This window comes from Triticum dicoccoides, chromosome 5B, assembly GCF_002162155.2.
Source record: "Triticum dicoccoides isolate Atlit2015 ecotype Zavitan chromosome 5B, WEW_v2.0, whole genome shotgun sequence".
Lineage (NCBI taxonomy): Eukaryota > Viridiplantae > Streptophyta > Magnoliopsida > Poales > Poaceae > Triticum > Triticum dicoccoides.
In genome coordinates this window covers 617,731,335-617,744,946 of record NC_041389.1, presented here as the reverse complement: position 1 = coordinate 617,744,946, position 13,612 = coordinate 617,731,335, and the positions used below count along the sequence as shown (strand labels likewise).

Here is a 13,612-nt window from a genome sequence, read left to right as displayed (position 1 = left end):
AGCTGGATTTATTTTGGGTACGATTCCTACGGAGACCTAGGGTAGGATCGCAGAATGTTCGATTAAACCATTGGGGAGGAGGAGGAGGGCTATGATCTACAGCCATGGCGCTGTCACTCTCCTATGGATGGAGCATATCAGTTTTAGGTGCAAGCTGAAGATATTTGGTGGCACAATTCATACCTACTGTTGTGAAAAATATAGGGTTTTTTGCTCTGTATCTTTGTAGCACTTCCCCTTTTTTTCCTTTCAACACTCAACCGAGTTATGATGAGGAAATAGCATCCAACAAGTTTAGAAAGGAGCAAGGAAAAGAGTAGTCGAGTTTGACGCATAGGCTGTTAGCAAGGAAAAGAGGGTACCTCACCATCTTGAACAGGGGTTTCAGCAGAGTCCTGAGCAAGAGACCATGTTAATCACAAACCAGTCACAGCGCCTTATGCATTAGCTGTTCTGTCCCTAGCTGTGAACCCTAGGATCTGTGCTGTCTAATGGTCGTTGCCTCTGTAAAATGGATAAAATGATGGACTGTGCCATTGGTACTGGATGATGCAAAACCTTATGGTATTCTTGGAACTTGTGGTGCCATATTGCTTAGTCCTTTTCGAGGGACGTCAGTTTCTCAGACCTGGGTCTGCAGCGCTGCTATTTCTGCTTGTTAGAATTCTTAAAGCTTTATAAGTGTTTTTGTTTTCCATAAATTGTTTTGGAGGTAAAACTGATTTCAGTATCATCCTTCTGCAATTTAGTGTTTCGCCAGGTGGCCACAATACTTTGTTGGGAGTCTTGTCACAAACTCCTAATTTTCAATCGCTTGCACTGAACCCTCTTTTGCTTTTTCAGTTCTGCTGGTGCCTCATCGCCTGCTATGCAAATTAATATAGTAAGCATAGATTGGTTGGGTAGCAGACAAGCTTCCAGGGTTGATTCCTCATCACATGTTGCACCACATGCCTACGGACCTGCTCATAGCTTTGATGCTGTTGGAACTGCTTTGGATTCTGCACCATCTTGTAGACCATGGGAGCGTGGAGACTTACTTCGTCGACTGGCAACATTCAAACCTTCAACTTGGGAAGCTAAGCCGAAGGTCATCTCTTCTTTCTTGTTTATAGGAATTTAACGTTGTTGAAAGTATCAAGATACAAGTGCTGAATGCCATGGTGTGTTAAACTTTGCTTTTTATATTTTAGTTCGCAATAAAATATAATCATGGACTCATGGTGACCTAAATCCATAAGCACAGTCAGAGTTTTCCTATGATATCACTTATGATGTTTATCACTAGTTTAGTTAATACTGAATTTGATCAAGGCCACAGTTCCTTCCTTTGTTAGCTGCATTGTTTTTAAGGCGTCCTGCCTTAGACGCTTAGGTGATAAGGCGCCCTGGCAGCACCTTACAAATATGCCTGCCTTAGGTGCTTAGGCGTCCTCCTAGGCGCTAGAGCGGGTGGTGCTCGCCTTAGGTTGCCTTACCGCCTTATAAACAATGGAATTGGCATGTTGGTTGTTTCTATTTGGTTCAAATTAGAATAACATCGTGGGACTATTTAAGAAAGTTCTACTCCTGCCATCATAATATATGCTGAAATTAACTTTTGCAGGCTGCCAGTTCATTGGTTTGTGCTCAAAGAGGCTGGGTAAATGTTGATATGGACAAAATTGAATGTGAATCATGTGGTGCGCATCTTATATTCAGTGCACTGGCATCCTGGTCCCCAACTGAAGGTATGTGATATTATTGAAACTACATTTGTTTGAGAAGTAGCTGGTATTGGCGTATTGCTATTGTCCTGGTCCACAGGTTTCTTCATGCTACACTGCCTCCTAGTGCTAAAAACCAATACATTCACCACCATGTTTTAAATGTCTTTACTCTGAAAGTATTATCCTTTTGATGTATATCTATCCGACATGAACTTAAATTTAGCTCATATTCATTAACCAAGAAATTATGCATTCAACTATGTAATGGCTAGCAATGCACTTATGCTTGCCACCTATCTGATTTGTGCATTTGAGATGTCTGTATTTTCACCTTTCAGTCTAACTAAATAGATTTGATTTGGTATAAATAATAGTTTCAGATTTTACATGAGCCATCGTATATTGTGCTCCTTGCTGATAGAAAATATATCTATAGGCCATACTCTTGCTTCACAATTATTAATATTCAACAGTTTGATTTACTGATTAACACCTGCCATTGTTTTGATAAAGTAAGTGACAACATTACATAGTATCAACGGTAACAGATATGTCCGGTGCCATAATTTTTCATAGGTCTCACTGATGTTATTCATGTCTTGCTGTTGTGTTAGGCTGGAAAAAAATGGTTGTACGCCCCCCTTTGCAAACTGAATTTTATTCAGCTGTGAAACCTTTCTTTTTGTGTTCTGTATTAGTTACAAATGCTGGAGAAGCCTTTGCGGCGCAGCTTGATGCATCACACAAGAATAGCTGTCCCTGGAGGGGCAATAGCTGTGCTGATAACTTGGTTCAGCTCCACCTTACACAGTCAGCGCTTATTGGAGGTTTTAAAGATCGATGTGATGGACTTCTACAGTTTCTCTCTCTTCCTGTGATTGCTCTGTCTGCAATTGAGAACATGAGGTTGACAAGGGCTGCTCAGATTAACCGCCTGTTAACCCAATCGATTAGCTTCTTATCTGGGGAGCTGGGTTACAAAGCTGAGAATACACCAGGAGTTGACATCCATCAAGGTTCATCTTGTGGCTTCTCAAGAGTACGTTTTTCTGTTTCTCGTATATGTGTGTGATTTGTGGCACCACTGTAGTATTATTATTGGATGCCTTTTGATCTTGCATCTTCCTTTAATTTAAACATTTATTCTGGTTTACTTTCCAGGCGCAGAAGCTTATAAGCCTTTGTGGATGGGAGCCTAGGTGGCTTCCAAATGTTCAGGACTGTGAAGAAAATTCAACCCACTCAGCTAAAAATGCACTTTCAAATGAACCAGATGAAATGTTCTACTCCCCTCTTGTTGAACATCAGAAAAGTTCATTCTCTGCATCAGCCAAGAAAGATAAAGGAAAAGGCAAAAGGCCCCTCAAAGATTCAGGATGCAGCATGAGCTCACCTTTATTAGATTGCAGCCTGTGTGGAGCTACAGTTAGGATCTGGGACTTCAGATCTGTGTCACGTCCTACTCGTTTTAGTCCAAATAACACTGATGCACCAGAAACAGGCAAAAAGCTAACACTGACGCGTGGAATTAGCGCAGCCAGTGGGATCAATGGATGGGTTAATGATGGGGTGGTAAGAGATCAAGCTGAAGGACGTGATGAAGCAGCAACTTATGAGGGGAAATTAGTATCAAATGCTGGAGTAGACCTTAATCTATCCATGGCTGGAGGACTACCGCCACTTCATTCTTCAATGGCTGTTGCGTCTGAGTGTTGTAATGGAGGAATGGGAAGAGATCTGATGATTGCACAGCCCGCTGGAAGTGAAGTTGGTGATCGTGCAACATCATATGAGTCTCGGGGTCCAAGCTCGCGGAAGCGTAACCTTGAGGAAGGTGGGAGCACAGCTGACAAGCCACAAGACATGGTTCGACATGCTGACAGCATAGAAGGAACTGTCATTGATCGTGATGGTGAAGAAGTTGACGATGACGTGCAAGATTCTGACACCAAGAATAAAAAATCCCGCGGGTTCAACTTTTTTGATGCCAATCTTCCATCTTCTTCTGGAGCTGGTCCTAGTAGAAATTTGTGCTTTGACTTGGATGTGGATATTAGTATGTTCGGTCACTCTAGAGCTGTTGGTCTAGCTCCTGTTGAGCATCCATCTGCTAGAGATTCTATGAGGGCGTCTTCTGTTATCGCAATGGATGTTCGCAGTGCTGATGAAGATTCGATGGAGAGTGTTGAGTACCATCCAGATGCTGGTATAGATATTAATATGCCTTCATCTAGTGGGCACAGGAATATTGAAATGAACGACGCCTTTGATCTCAACGATAGCAACCAAGCACAGCAAAGTGCTTGTGCACAGCCTGCTGCTGGAAGTGATGGAAGGGAGATAGGAGGAAGCAGTACTAATGAAGGAGAGGAAGTCCTTAATGCAGGCACAACTGCTTTTGCAAGGGATCAACTTAGCTTAGGAATTAGTGGTGGAAGTGTTGGCATGGGTGCTAGTGACGAGGCTGAAATTCATGGCATTGATGTATCTGTGCAAAGAACTGAGAGTGGTGTAGGCGATGCAGAACCTATTACTGACCTTACTGAGACAATGGGCCATACCGGTGAATCAGTTCCAGGGCCTGGATTGATGGATGAGTTTGTACCTGAAGAAGTTGATCGGGAAGAACCTCATGGAGACAGCCAAGATATTGTGTTCCGTTCAACAGGCCGTGCTGACAGTGGATCAAAATATTTTGGTTCTAATAAAGCCGATTCTGGTGAGAGTGGAAAAAAGATAGGACATGCCATTGGCCATGAAAGCAGCATGCATCCTTCGCTCTCTTGCAATGCTGGGGTATATGCCGGTTTTGATGCATCTAAAGAGGAAGTGACACAGGCTGGCAAAGTACTGACTACTGATGATCAAGGGTTGCATTATGATCTGCAGAATGGGTTAGGTAATTATCATCAACCCTTTTTCTTGGTTCATATAACCTAAATGATAATTTCTATACATTTTTTGGGGGGAATTGCGTTATTTTTTGTGGCTTCATGCTATGTTTTCCTATTAAACTATACGGTTATTTGACTGGTAGAGGTACTTGCTAGCCATGCTTCCTTTGAAGTTGAAGTATTCAAAGTGATCTGTTTGTGACCAAGGAGCAGCCAGCTAGACTTTCAGGGCAGGTGGCATCGATCTCAGATCGGTTTTAGCACCTGCTATTCCAACAAATTAAATGTCATCCTATGCAAATTGCTCAGTTATCCTATGCCTAAAACACATGTTATTTATTATTATTTCTTACACATATGTTTTTAATCTATTGTTGTTCTGCTCAGTTATCTGTGTTTTGCTCATATCGATACTCTGTTATTTGTTTCTCAGGAGCAACAAATGGAGAAAACGACTATGAACCAGGTCTTCCAGATTTTGATCCTGTTAAGCATCACAACAGTTGCTGTCCATGGGTCAATGGGATTGTTGCAGCAGCTTGCTGTTATGATACTAGTTCCAGCTCAGGCAGTCCAGAACTTTCTGGCTGGCAGCTGACTGTTGATGCACTTGATACATTCCAGTCTCTTGGTCAATCTCAAAATCAAACAATGCGGTCTGAATCTGCGGCCTCGCTGAACATGGTAATTTTTGTCATGCTCATCTTCTCCATTTCTTCTTCTTTGCACCTCCTCGGAATTCACCATATAAAACACTGAAAGTTGGTAGCTGTTGTCCATATTTCAAAACCTGGAGCAAGTGATCTGCATTAGCTGTGATATCTGGACGACCCCACCAATGCGCCTTTCAGAGTTGAACTGTTCACATAGTATGTTGTTCTCTTGTGCACCAAGCTATCCTCACAGAACTCTGGTTTCCGTGTTGCGCAGGATGATCAAGCAGCTTCTAACCGCAAGCTGGCGAGAAGGACTTCAGTGAACAAAAGCCATGGGAAATGTTGAGCGAAGCTTCTTCACACCCAGCCAGCTCGTTTTGTCCACCTGCTTCTCAAACATGCATAGCATTCGGCCAAGGTCCAGATTGGCGCATCCGGGTGCTTGTTTACGCGCAGTGCTGCTGCCTGCTGTACCCTTCCAAAATTAGGTCTGGTATCGGAGGAAGAAACCAGTTAATAATCCATTTGAGCTAGTCTGTAGAGTGTTGTCGCCTATGGTGTCTCTGGCAATTCGATATATTGTTGTTCCAGTGATTTTTTATATCCGAAGAGTCGATTCAACTCGTCATCCCTTGTTCCAAAAGGAACATTTGCAGAATTTTGCAAGTGAATTGATTGTTGTTCACCCCCAGTTTAAACTTGTAAGATACTTTATATTCTTGGGAAAGTCCTGACACCTAGTTCGAAGGAACATATATACACTTACTTAGTGTGAGTCACCCTGAACCTTGAGAATAAAATGTTTGTACCCGGCGGACCGGCCGAGTGTTGGGCCGGTCGCGCACGGGACGTTCGATCGGTGGAGATCAGAGGCTCGTCCCTCAGCCCCACGTAAGCTTTTCTTGGGTCCACCTAACCTGTAGGCAGGACACGTTCCCAAGCCTTATCTTCCCGACCGGCCTTATCTTCTTAGCCACACACTCATGCGTCTTCTACCTCCGTACATCATACCTCTGCACATCATTACGCCATGGATTAATCACCCCTTGGCGCGTGTTTCTAGCTGAAGGGAGCGGCGAGGCCGGCCGGTGGCACCGCAACCCACGCTGCTGTCCGACAAGCTACAAGCGGGTCGCGAGGGTGCTACAACCGCTGGCCACGGCTGCTACGGGGGTGTTTGGTTCCCTGTATTGCATGGGGCTCGCATCCACCATGCAAAATCTGGGTGTTTGGTAAGCTGTATGGGCCCTTTAGCCTGGCCCGGTGGATGCAAAAGCAGGCCCCCCTCAGCCAGGCTGAGGGAAACGCAGGATTCCTGCGTATCTCTCGTGCAGGCTGGTTCCTCTTTCTCCTTCCTCTCCCTTCTGCCTCTCGTGCGCCGCCGCCAAGACCCCACCGACCAAGCCCCGCCTCATTCGTCTTTCTCAAGCACCACCACCTCCGTTCTGCTCATCAAGCGCCGCCGCCGTCCTCTACCAAGCGCCGTCGCCGCCCTTGTCAAGGTCCGCCATCTTCGTTCGCCTCCACCAAGCGCAGCTGCCGCCGCCGAATCTTGCCTCCTCGTGCCGCCGCAGGGAAGAACACCGTGTTAGCTGGTGGGTTTCCTCGACCAAGCGCGGCCGCCGCTGCTGCCATTGTCTGCGGCCATCTTCCTTCGTCTCCAGTAAGCGGCGCTCCGCACGCCAGATCCGGCCGCCGCAAGGAAGGATCCAACTATGTGGAACCACCGAGCCGTGAATCCCGTTGCTTCGCGCTGGTGCATGCTCCTCCTTCCGCATATTTTTCAGCAACATTCAGAAAAAATCCACCTCGTACAGCCATGGTATACACAGGGAACCAAACACCCATCTTAGCTCAACTTTGCATCAGCTCAGCCAGGCCGTGGTCACCCAGGTTCCCCCGTGCAATGCAGCCGAAAGCCACCCAGGCAACCAAACACGCCCTACAACCACCGGCCATGGATGATGCAGCGATGGTGGCGAGATGGCATGATTGTGCAACCGGAGATCGCGTCGCCGTTGCCGGCAAGGACGCAAGCCTCAAGTGGGAGCTGCAACCGGCCTGCGCTGGGCTGGAAGCCTGCAACCTGTGTAGTGCGGGCCGTGAACCGGTGGCGTGCAAAGTTGCAGCGGCGGTGGCGCCGTGGCGGCTGGGCGGCGGTGGTTGCTGTCATGACTAAGTCCGGCGACGAGGGTTGCTGCAACCGTGGGGCGGAGGTGCTTGAACCTTCGTGCGGAGGTGCTACGACCGCCAGTCCGAGATGCTGGAATCGTTAATGGTGTTTTACACCCAGGCGGCACCGGTGCTACAACCGTTGTTTTTTCTTGCTCGCACCGCCGGCGATTTTTGCTGGAACCGGCTATCGATTTTGTTGGGGATCCTCAATGGGTGGTGCTTTTTGCTGGAACTAGCGTTTGATTTTGCTGGAAGCGGCGACTGATTTTGCTGCGATTTGGGCCACACCAAAGCGATAATTTTGCTGGAACCCGCCGACAGAGAATGTTACAACCGGCGATTTTCTTTTTGGAACCGGCGATGATTTGTGCTGGGACCGGCGACTGTTTTTGCTGGATTCGCGATGAGGAGTGGTTTCTTTTGTGGCGACTGGCTATGATTTTTGCTTCGACCATTGAAGGATTTTTCCTGTGACGTCCCTGCTAATGATGGAGGCGACGGGGAAACGGGGTGATGTGGCCGGCATCCACAGGTGCTGGAGGCGACACACGGCCTCGCTGCCACGAGCAGCCTCGTCGGGGGAGGCTGTGGCGAGGCGCCTGTCGTCGCACCCCGTGCTGCAACGGGACGCGGGCAGGGCTGCGACAGCACCAGAGACCAGACCGCGCGCCACGACGACCGCGACTTGCCGCTGCACGCCGCCGCGACCAGCGCTACATCGTTGGGTCCTGAGGCTATGGGCCTATGGTGAGGGGGAAGAGCGACCTGCAAATCAGCCGAGGGCAGTGCGAGCAGAGAACAACAAGAAAAGAAACGTGCGAGGAAGAAGATGTGGGGGAGAAAGATCAGACGGCTGCATGTAATTGAATCGTGGGGCTAGCACGTGACCGGCCGAAAGCTAGCGCCGGCGGACCGGCGCCTAGCATTGGCCTAAATAATTTAGCTCGAATCCACAGAGGACATACTTCACTTTCAGTGATGAAAAAATATCTTTGAGCCTTTTTCACTTTTATTAACGACAGAAAAGATGTGTCTATCGCTTGTTGTCTCTTGTTTGCGCCTCTGCTGAGTAGTACCGAGCGGTCTCTTTCTGGTTCAAAATCTGACCACCCAATGAGCAGCACCCAGCGCGCCAGGTCATCACCAACGATGAGATAGAGAAGTGGATGAGATTCCACTTCCCCCCTTCAATCTCCAAGCCTCCAAATCAAGAAGCTCTGGGAGACAAGCTCCGGCCGTGAGCGACAATGCCGCTCTGCAGCTTCTACGCCTCCACGTCCCTCCCGGTGGCCAAGCCCCACTCCCTGCCCTCCTCCGCCAAGCTCCCCTCCACCGCCGCCGCGGCGATCACCACCGTGCAGCCAAAGAAGTCGCCGCCGGCCGTGGCTGCGGCCGCGGCGGCGACCGTCCTGCCGACGACGGCCGAGAACACAGCGTCCATGACGCCGGCGGAGGCGCTGTCTCTGCACCTGCCGGAGCTGCCGTCGGCGATGCGGGACAAGATCCTGAGCCTGGAGCTGATGGGGGTGGACTACGGGCGCGCGCTGTCGCTGAACCCGGCGCTCCGGGACGCGGCGCCGGAGTCCATCCACGCGGTGGTCACCTTCCTGCAGTCGCGCGGGCTCCACTTCAAGGACCTGGGCCGCGTCTTCGGCATGTGCCCGTCCGTGCTCACCGCCAGCGTCCGCGCCGACCTCCGCCCCGTCTTCGCCTTCCTCACCGACGACCTCGGCGTGCCGGAGGCCGCCTACCGCCGCGTGGTCGTCAAGTGCCCGCGCGTGCTGGCCTGCAGCGTCCGCGACCAGCTCCGGCCGGCGCTCATCTACCTCCGCCGCCTCGGCTTCCGGGACAACCGCGCGCTGGCGTTCCAGGACCCCATCCTCCTCGTCTCCAGCGTGGAGCGCACCATGGCGCCCAAGCTGGAGTACCTGGCCGGGCTGGGCATGTCGCGGGACGACGCCGTGGCCATGGCGCTCCGCTGCCCGGCCCTCTTCACCTTCAACGTGGAGAGGAACTACAAGCCCAAGTTCGAGTACCTGGTGGAGGAGATGGGCGGCGGCGTGGAGGACGTCAAGGCCTTCCCGCAGTACTTCACCTTCAGCCTCGAGAAGCGGATCGCGCCGCGGCACCGCGCAGCCGCCGACGCCGGCGTCGACCTGCCGCTGCCGGACATGCTCAAGGCCACCGACGAGGAGTTCAGCGAGATGCTCGAGAGGAGGAGGAGGAGCGGATGAAGCGTGCGGTATGGCCGCCGGCCGGCCGGCTGAGCGCGCCGTGCGCCATGCTCATGCACGCAGGCGGCCGGCGGGTGCTTTGTACACTTACCACCGAGCTATGGCGACCAGGGCTTGCACTGTACATAATGATCAATGGTTGATGCCACGGCTCCTGAGTCCTGACTCACAGCGTGAAGTGATGATGCTTCTTTCTTCTGTAGAGGATGTGTAAGTACCAATGAAGTAGTCGGGTGTGCCACGTGTATAGTGTTCGTAACACATGTTGGGGCTGTAAATAAAGTCATGGAGGAAAGTTCAATCGGGATGAACTCTGTTATAATATCAAGAAATGTAAAGCAGGGGGGACGTGAAACTTTGTGGCCATCCGATCTATTTTTAAATCGGATGGCTCAAGAGCAACCCTCTTCCCTAGTGTAAGTTTGCAAATGGACAACGGGTGTGATCCTTTCCACCGCAACAGTTGCTTTGTTGCAGGCCAACCGGTTCTAGTAGAGGAATCAAAGGGTGGAAGCAGCGGAAGGCAGGAAGGGGTCCGAGCTCGGTGACAGCACGCCACGGGAAGTGGATCCTCTGACACGAAGGACAAAAGTCACGTAAGCTACAATTCTCTAACTTTTCTCTATCACATCCATATGAGTAAGGCTAAACTGACTTAAATTATTTTGCAAATTACAAATCTACTTTATACATTTAAAAAAATTACATACAAACAAATTATGGTGAAATATAATTAATTTTAAATTTATTTGTACCAACAGTAACTGTGTACGGTATCTGCTACAGTAAACAAGTACAGTGTTCGCTACGGTATCCGTGACTTTCCTTCTCTGGTTTACACTAGTTTGCACTGTAGTTTAGGTGACTTCCCTTCTTCATGTTAGAGGATCCGCTTCCCACGCCACGACGCCGCCGTCTTCTGGCGACCGCGCGCCTCAACGCCCCCCTATCCTGATGGTCACGCGTCTTCTTCGACTGCTACATGCTATGTGCTCCCTTACCCGGTGGTAGGAGCTCGGCAACCTCCCCATACAAGGGTCGCGTGCCTCGGCGCCATCGTCGACCGACAGTCCTCCCCATCGATGGCAGTGCTCTCCTTCCCGCCCGGTAGGCGCACCTCGCCCAGCAGTTGCTCGCCTCCTCGGTCGGTGTCTACGTGCATCATCGCCGCTCTATCGGTAGAAGAGCTAGGCTATTTATATTAGGGACACCCCCTCTTTAAGCGTGAAAGCAAACTAGCTCCGGGAACCAACTTAGATGTGAAAGAAAACCAACTTTGGGAATTAATGAGGTAGGTTCTGGAATTCTCAGGTAATGTGTGGGTAGCTGGTCCTGATCAAACACTGTTTTTCCAGAATCTAAACATAGTTCCTTCAGCAGAAAACTTATTTCTTCATGAACTCCTAACTATGTTTCTTTGACATAAAACATTGTTTCTGCACAAACGGGAAAGTTGTTGGCCTTCTTCGATATTGTATGAGTTCAACCAACAAGAAGAAGATGAAAAAATAACCACACTTTCAAGAGAATATGATAAATTTGAGTTCTTTTTTCTTGACAACTTTACTTCCTCTTTATTCATTTGTGATCAGGCTTACATCTTTAAGTAGTAGGGGAAGAAGCTCAGAAGGAGCATTATTTAACCACTCATTACAAAGCGAATTTCTAGCAATCCTAGCTAGTTCATGTGCAACCACATTCGACTCTCTGGGGCAAAATTCGAAGACAATAGAGCTAAATTCACAAGCCAAATGATAACAATCATCAACAATGGCTACGTCATCTCCAGCATATTGGTCATCCTTATTCATTATTTCCATGAGTTCAAGATTATCCGAGTTGACAATCAGTCTATTGCACCTAGCTATGAGCGCCATATTCAACCGAAACTTCAGAGCCATTGCCTCCGCAGTTAGTACATCATAACATGAATCAATGAGCTTGTTTCCAGCTACAACCATATGTCCTCTATCATCTCGGATGATTGCTCCCATCGCCCCCTGAAGCAAATCCCAATCAAAGGCCACATCAACATTTAACTTGACATATCCACTAGGGGGTTTGCACCAACCTCCCCTCTTTAACGAGGCCTTTGGATCACATGCAATAGCATAGTTAGTTGCTAAAGCACATACCGCTTGCGCAACTCTCTTCGCATCTTGCACCGACTCATTGTGCACAAGCTTTCTCCTCTCCCACCAAAGGTACCAGCAGCAAGTGGACATCAAGTCATGGAAGGAGGAGCGTGTTTGCTTGGCGTGTATAGTAGTTGAGTCGTTGATGGTCGAAGGGGCGTCAAGGAGGAGCGGCAGCAACTTGTAGTGGCCGCTCGTGAGTCCCGTGCCTACACATACTTATGGATATCTTGTGGTTGTCGTCGTCGTCGGAGGATGACTAGAGGCGTCGACTCTAGTCGTCGACCACCACTAGTGTAGGTAGTGGCAATACTAGATAGCAATGTCACTAAATGGACATTTTAAAATCATTAATTATATGTATAAAGCAGCTGATTTTTGCAAAGATTGTAATTGTTATAAAGTTATTTACCTGATACATCTAATTTAAGCTTAAATTGCCCATACAAAATGGACGATGGTGAAAAAAAACTAAATAAAAATAAAGGATTTGAAAGCCAAGATGATGACTGAGTTTGCGTCGCCAGCTCTATATCCATATGAAGTGGCGGATGATGATCGTTGATGCAATGAGTCTGATGACTCGGAGTTTGGACGTCATCGGCTCTATATCCAATTGAAGTGGTGAATGATGATCGATGATACGATGAATCTGCTAGAGTTGTTCTAAGCTTGCATTACAAGTAAGTAAATGTGGGGATCCTAACTCAAGCAAAATTAGTACTCCCTTCGTTTCTAAATATAAGTCTTTTTAGAGATTCCACTATGGACTATATACGGAGCAAAATGAGTGAATCTACACTCTAAAATATGTCTACTCCCTCTATCTATCTATATAAGAGGGCAGGCATGGCGCAGTGGTGAAGTCCTCCCCACTTGTGCCAAGAGGTCTTGGGTTCGAACCAGCCTCTCTGCATTGCACTTTGCAGGGGTAAGACTAGGTTCCTATAATCCCTCCCCAGACCCCACCTTGTGTGGGAGCTTCTATGCACTGGGTCTGTCCCTCTATCTATCTATATAGGGCATAATGCAGTTTTTGAGGTTAAATTTAACCACATGTTAGAATAATAATACTCCCTCCGTTCCTAAATATAAGTCTTTGTAATGATTCCACTAGATGGACTACATACGGAACAAAATGAATGAATCTACACTTAAAATGCGTCTATATACATCCGTATGTGGTTCATAGTGAAATATCTCTACAAAGACTTATATTTAGAAAAGGAGGAAGTATATGACATGCAAGTTACACAAAGTATGTCGTCAAAATCATACGTGAAAGGAGCTTCCAATGATTTAATTTTCACATTATACAACTCATATACTCTTAATCTTATGAATAGTCAAAGCCAATTTTGAAAAACACATTAGGCCCCATATATATAGATGGAGGGAGTATATACATCCATATATATGTAGTTTGTAATGGAATCTCTAAAAATACTTGTATTTATGAACAGTCAATACGCTCGATTAACGCTTTAAATTATAAAACGATCTCGCAAGCCGTGGCAGTAAATATATTGCCATAAACATTCGACCAAGACAGAGAAGCCATTAAATAGTCGAGGATTCGACAGTGACCCCGCATGGTGGCAGCCAGAGCCAGGCCACTCGGTCACACTCTGGCCAGTAGGCACCACTCCGGTCCTTTTCAGCTCAGCTCAGCTCAGCTCGTCCTCTCTTTACTGTTTCTTCTCTTCCTCCTCTCTTCCCCTCGAAGCCTCAGCCATGGAAGACAGCTTCAGCCATGGAGCCATAACTCCATCCATCCCCAAGAGCTTTCCCCTCAAGCTGGACCTCTGC

The 13,612-nt window shown here is 48.1% G+C and overlaps 2 protein-coding genes across 2 annotated transcripts; both read left to right on the top strand.

The window, feature by feature from the left end:
- The first annotated feature begins 826 nt into the window (after positions 1-826).
- On the top strand, positions 827-6,024 carry LOC119312092. Its single transcript, XM_037587827.1, has 6 exons — positions 827-1,090; positions 1,607-1,730; positions 2,408-2,748; positions 2,871-4,608; positions 5,037-5,287; positions 5,534-6,024. The coding sequence occupies exons 1-6, from the start codon at positions 869-871 to the stop codon at positions 5,603-5,605; spliced, it is 2,748 nt and encodes a 915-aa protein (XP_037443724.1). The 5' UTR covers positions 827-868; the 3' UTR covers positions 5,606-6,024.
- A 2,621-nt stretch (positions 6,025-8,645) lies between these two features.
- LOC119312094 (transcription termination factor MTEF1, chloroplastic-like) lies at positions 8,646-10,009 on the top strand. Its single transcript, XM_037587829.1, has one exon. The coding sequence runs from the start codon at positions 8,682-8,684 to the stop codon at positions 9,666-9,668; it is 987 nt and encodes a 328-aa protein (XP_037443726.1). The 5' UTR covers positions 8,646-8,681; the 3' UTR covers positions 9,669-10,009.
- The last annotated feature ends 3,603 nt before the right edge of the window (positions 10,010-13,612 follow it).

Excerpts from the sequence above, each read along its gene's own strand:
- LOC119312092 (XM_037587827.1), top strand. The coding sequence starts at position 869 with ATGCAAATTAATATAGTAAGCATAGATTGGTTGGGTAGCAGACAAGCT. Across the intron at positions 1,091-1,606 it reads CTTGGGAAGCTAAGCCGAAG|GCTGCCAGTTCATTGGTTTG; the intron begins GTCATCTCTTCT and ends TAACTTTTGCAG. Across the intron at positions 5,288-5,533 it reads CTGCGGCCTCGCTGAACATG|GATGATCAAGCAGCTTCTAA; the intron begins GTAATTTTTGTC and ends CGTGTTGCGCAG.
- LOC119312094 (XM_037587829.1), top strand. The coding sequence starts at position 8,682 with ATGCCGCTCTGCAGCTTCTACGCCTCCACGTCCCTCCCGGTGGCCAAG.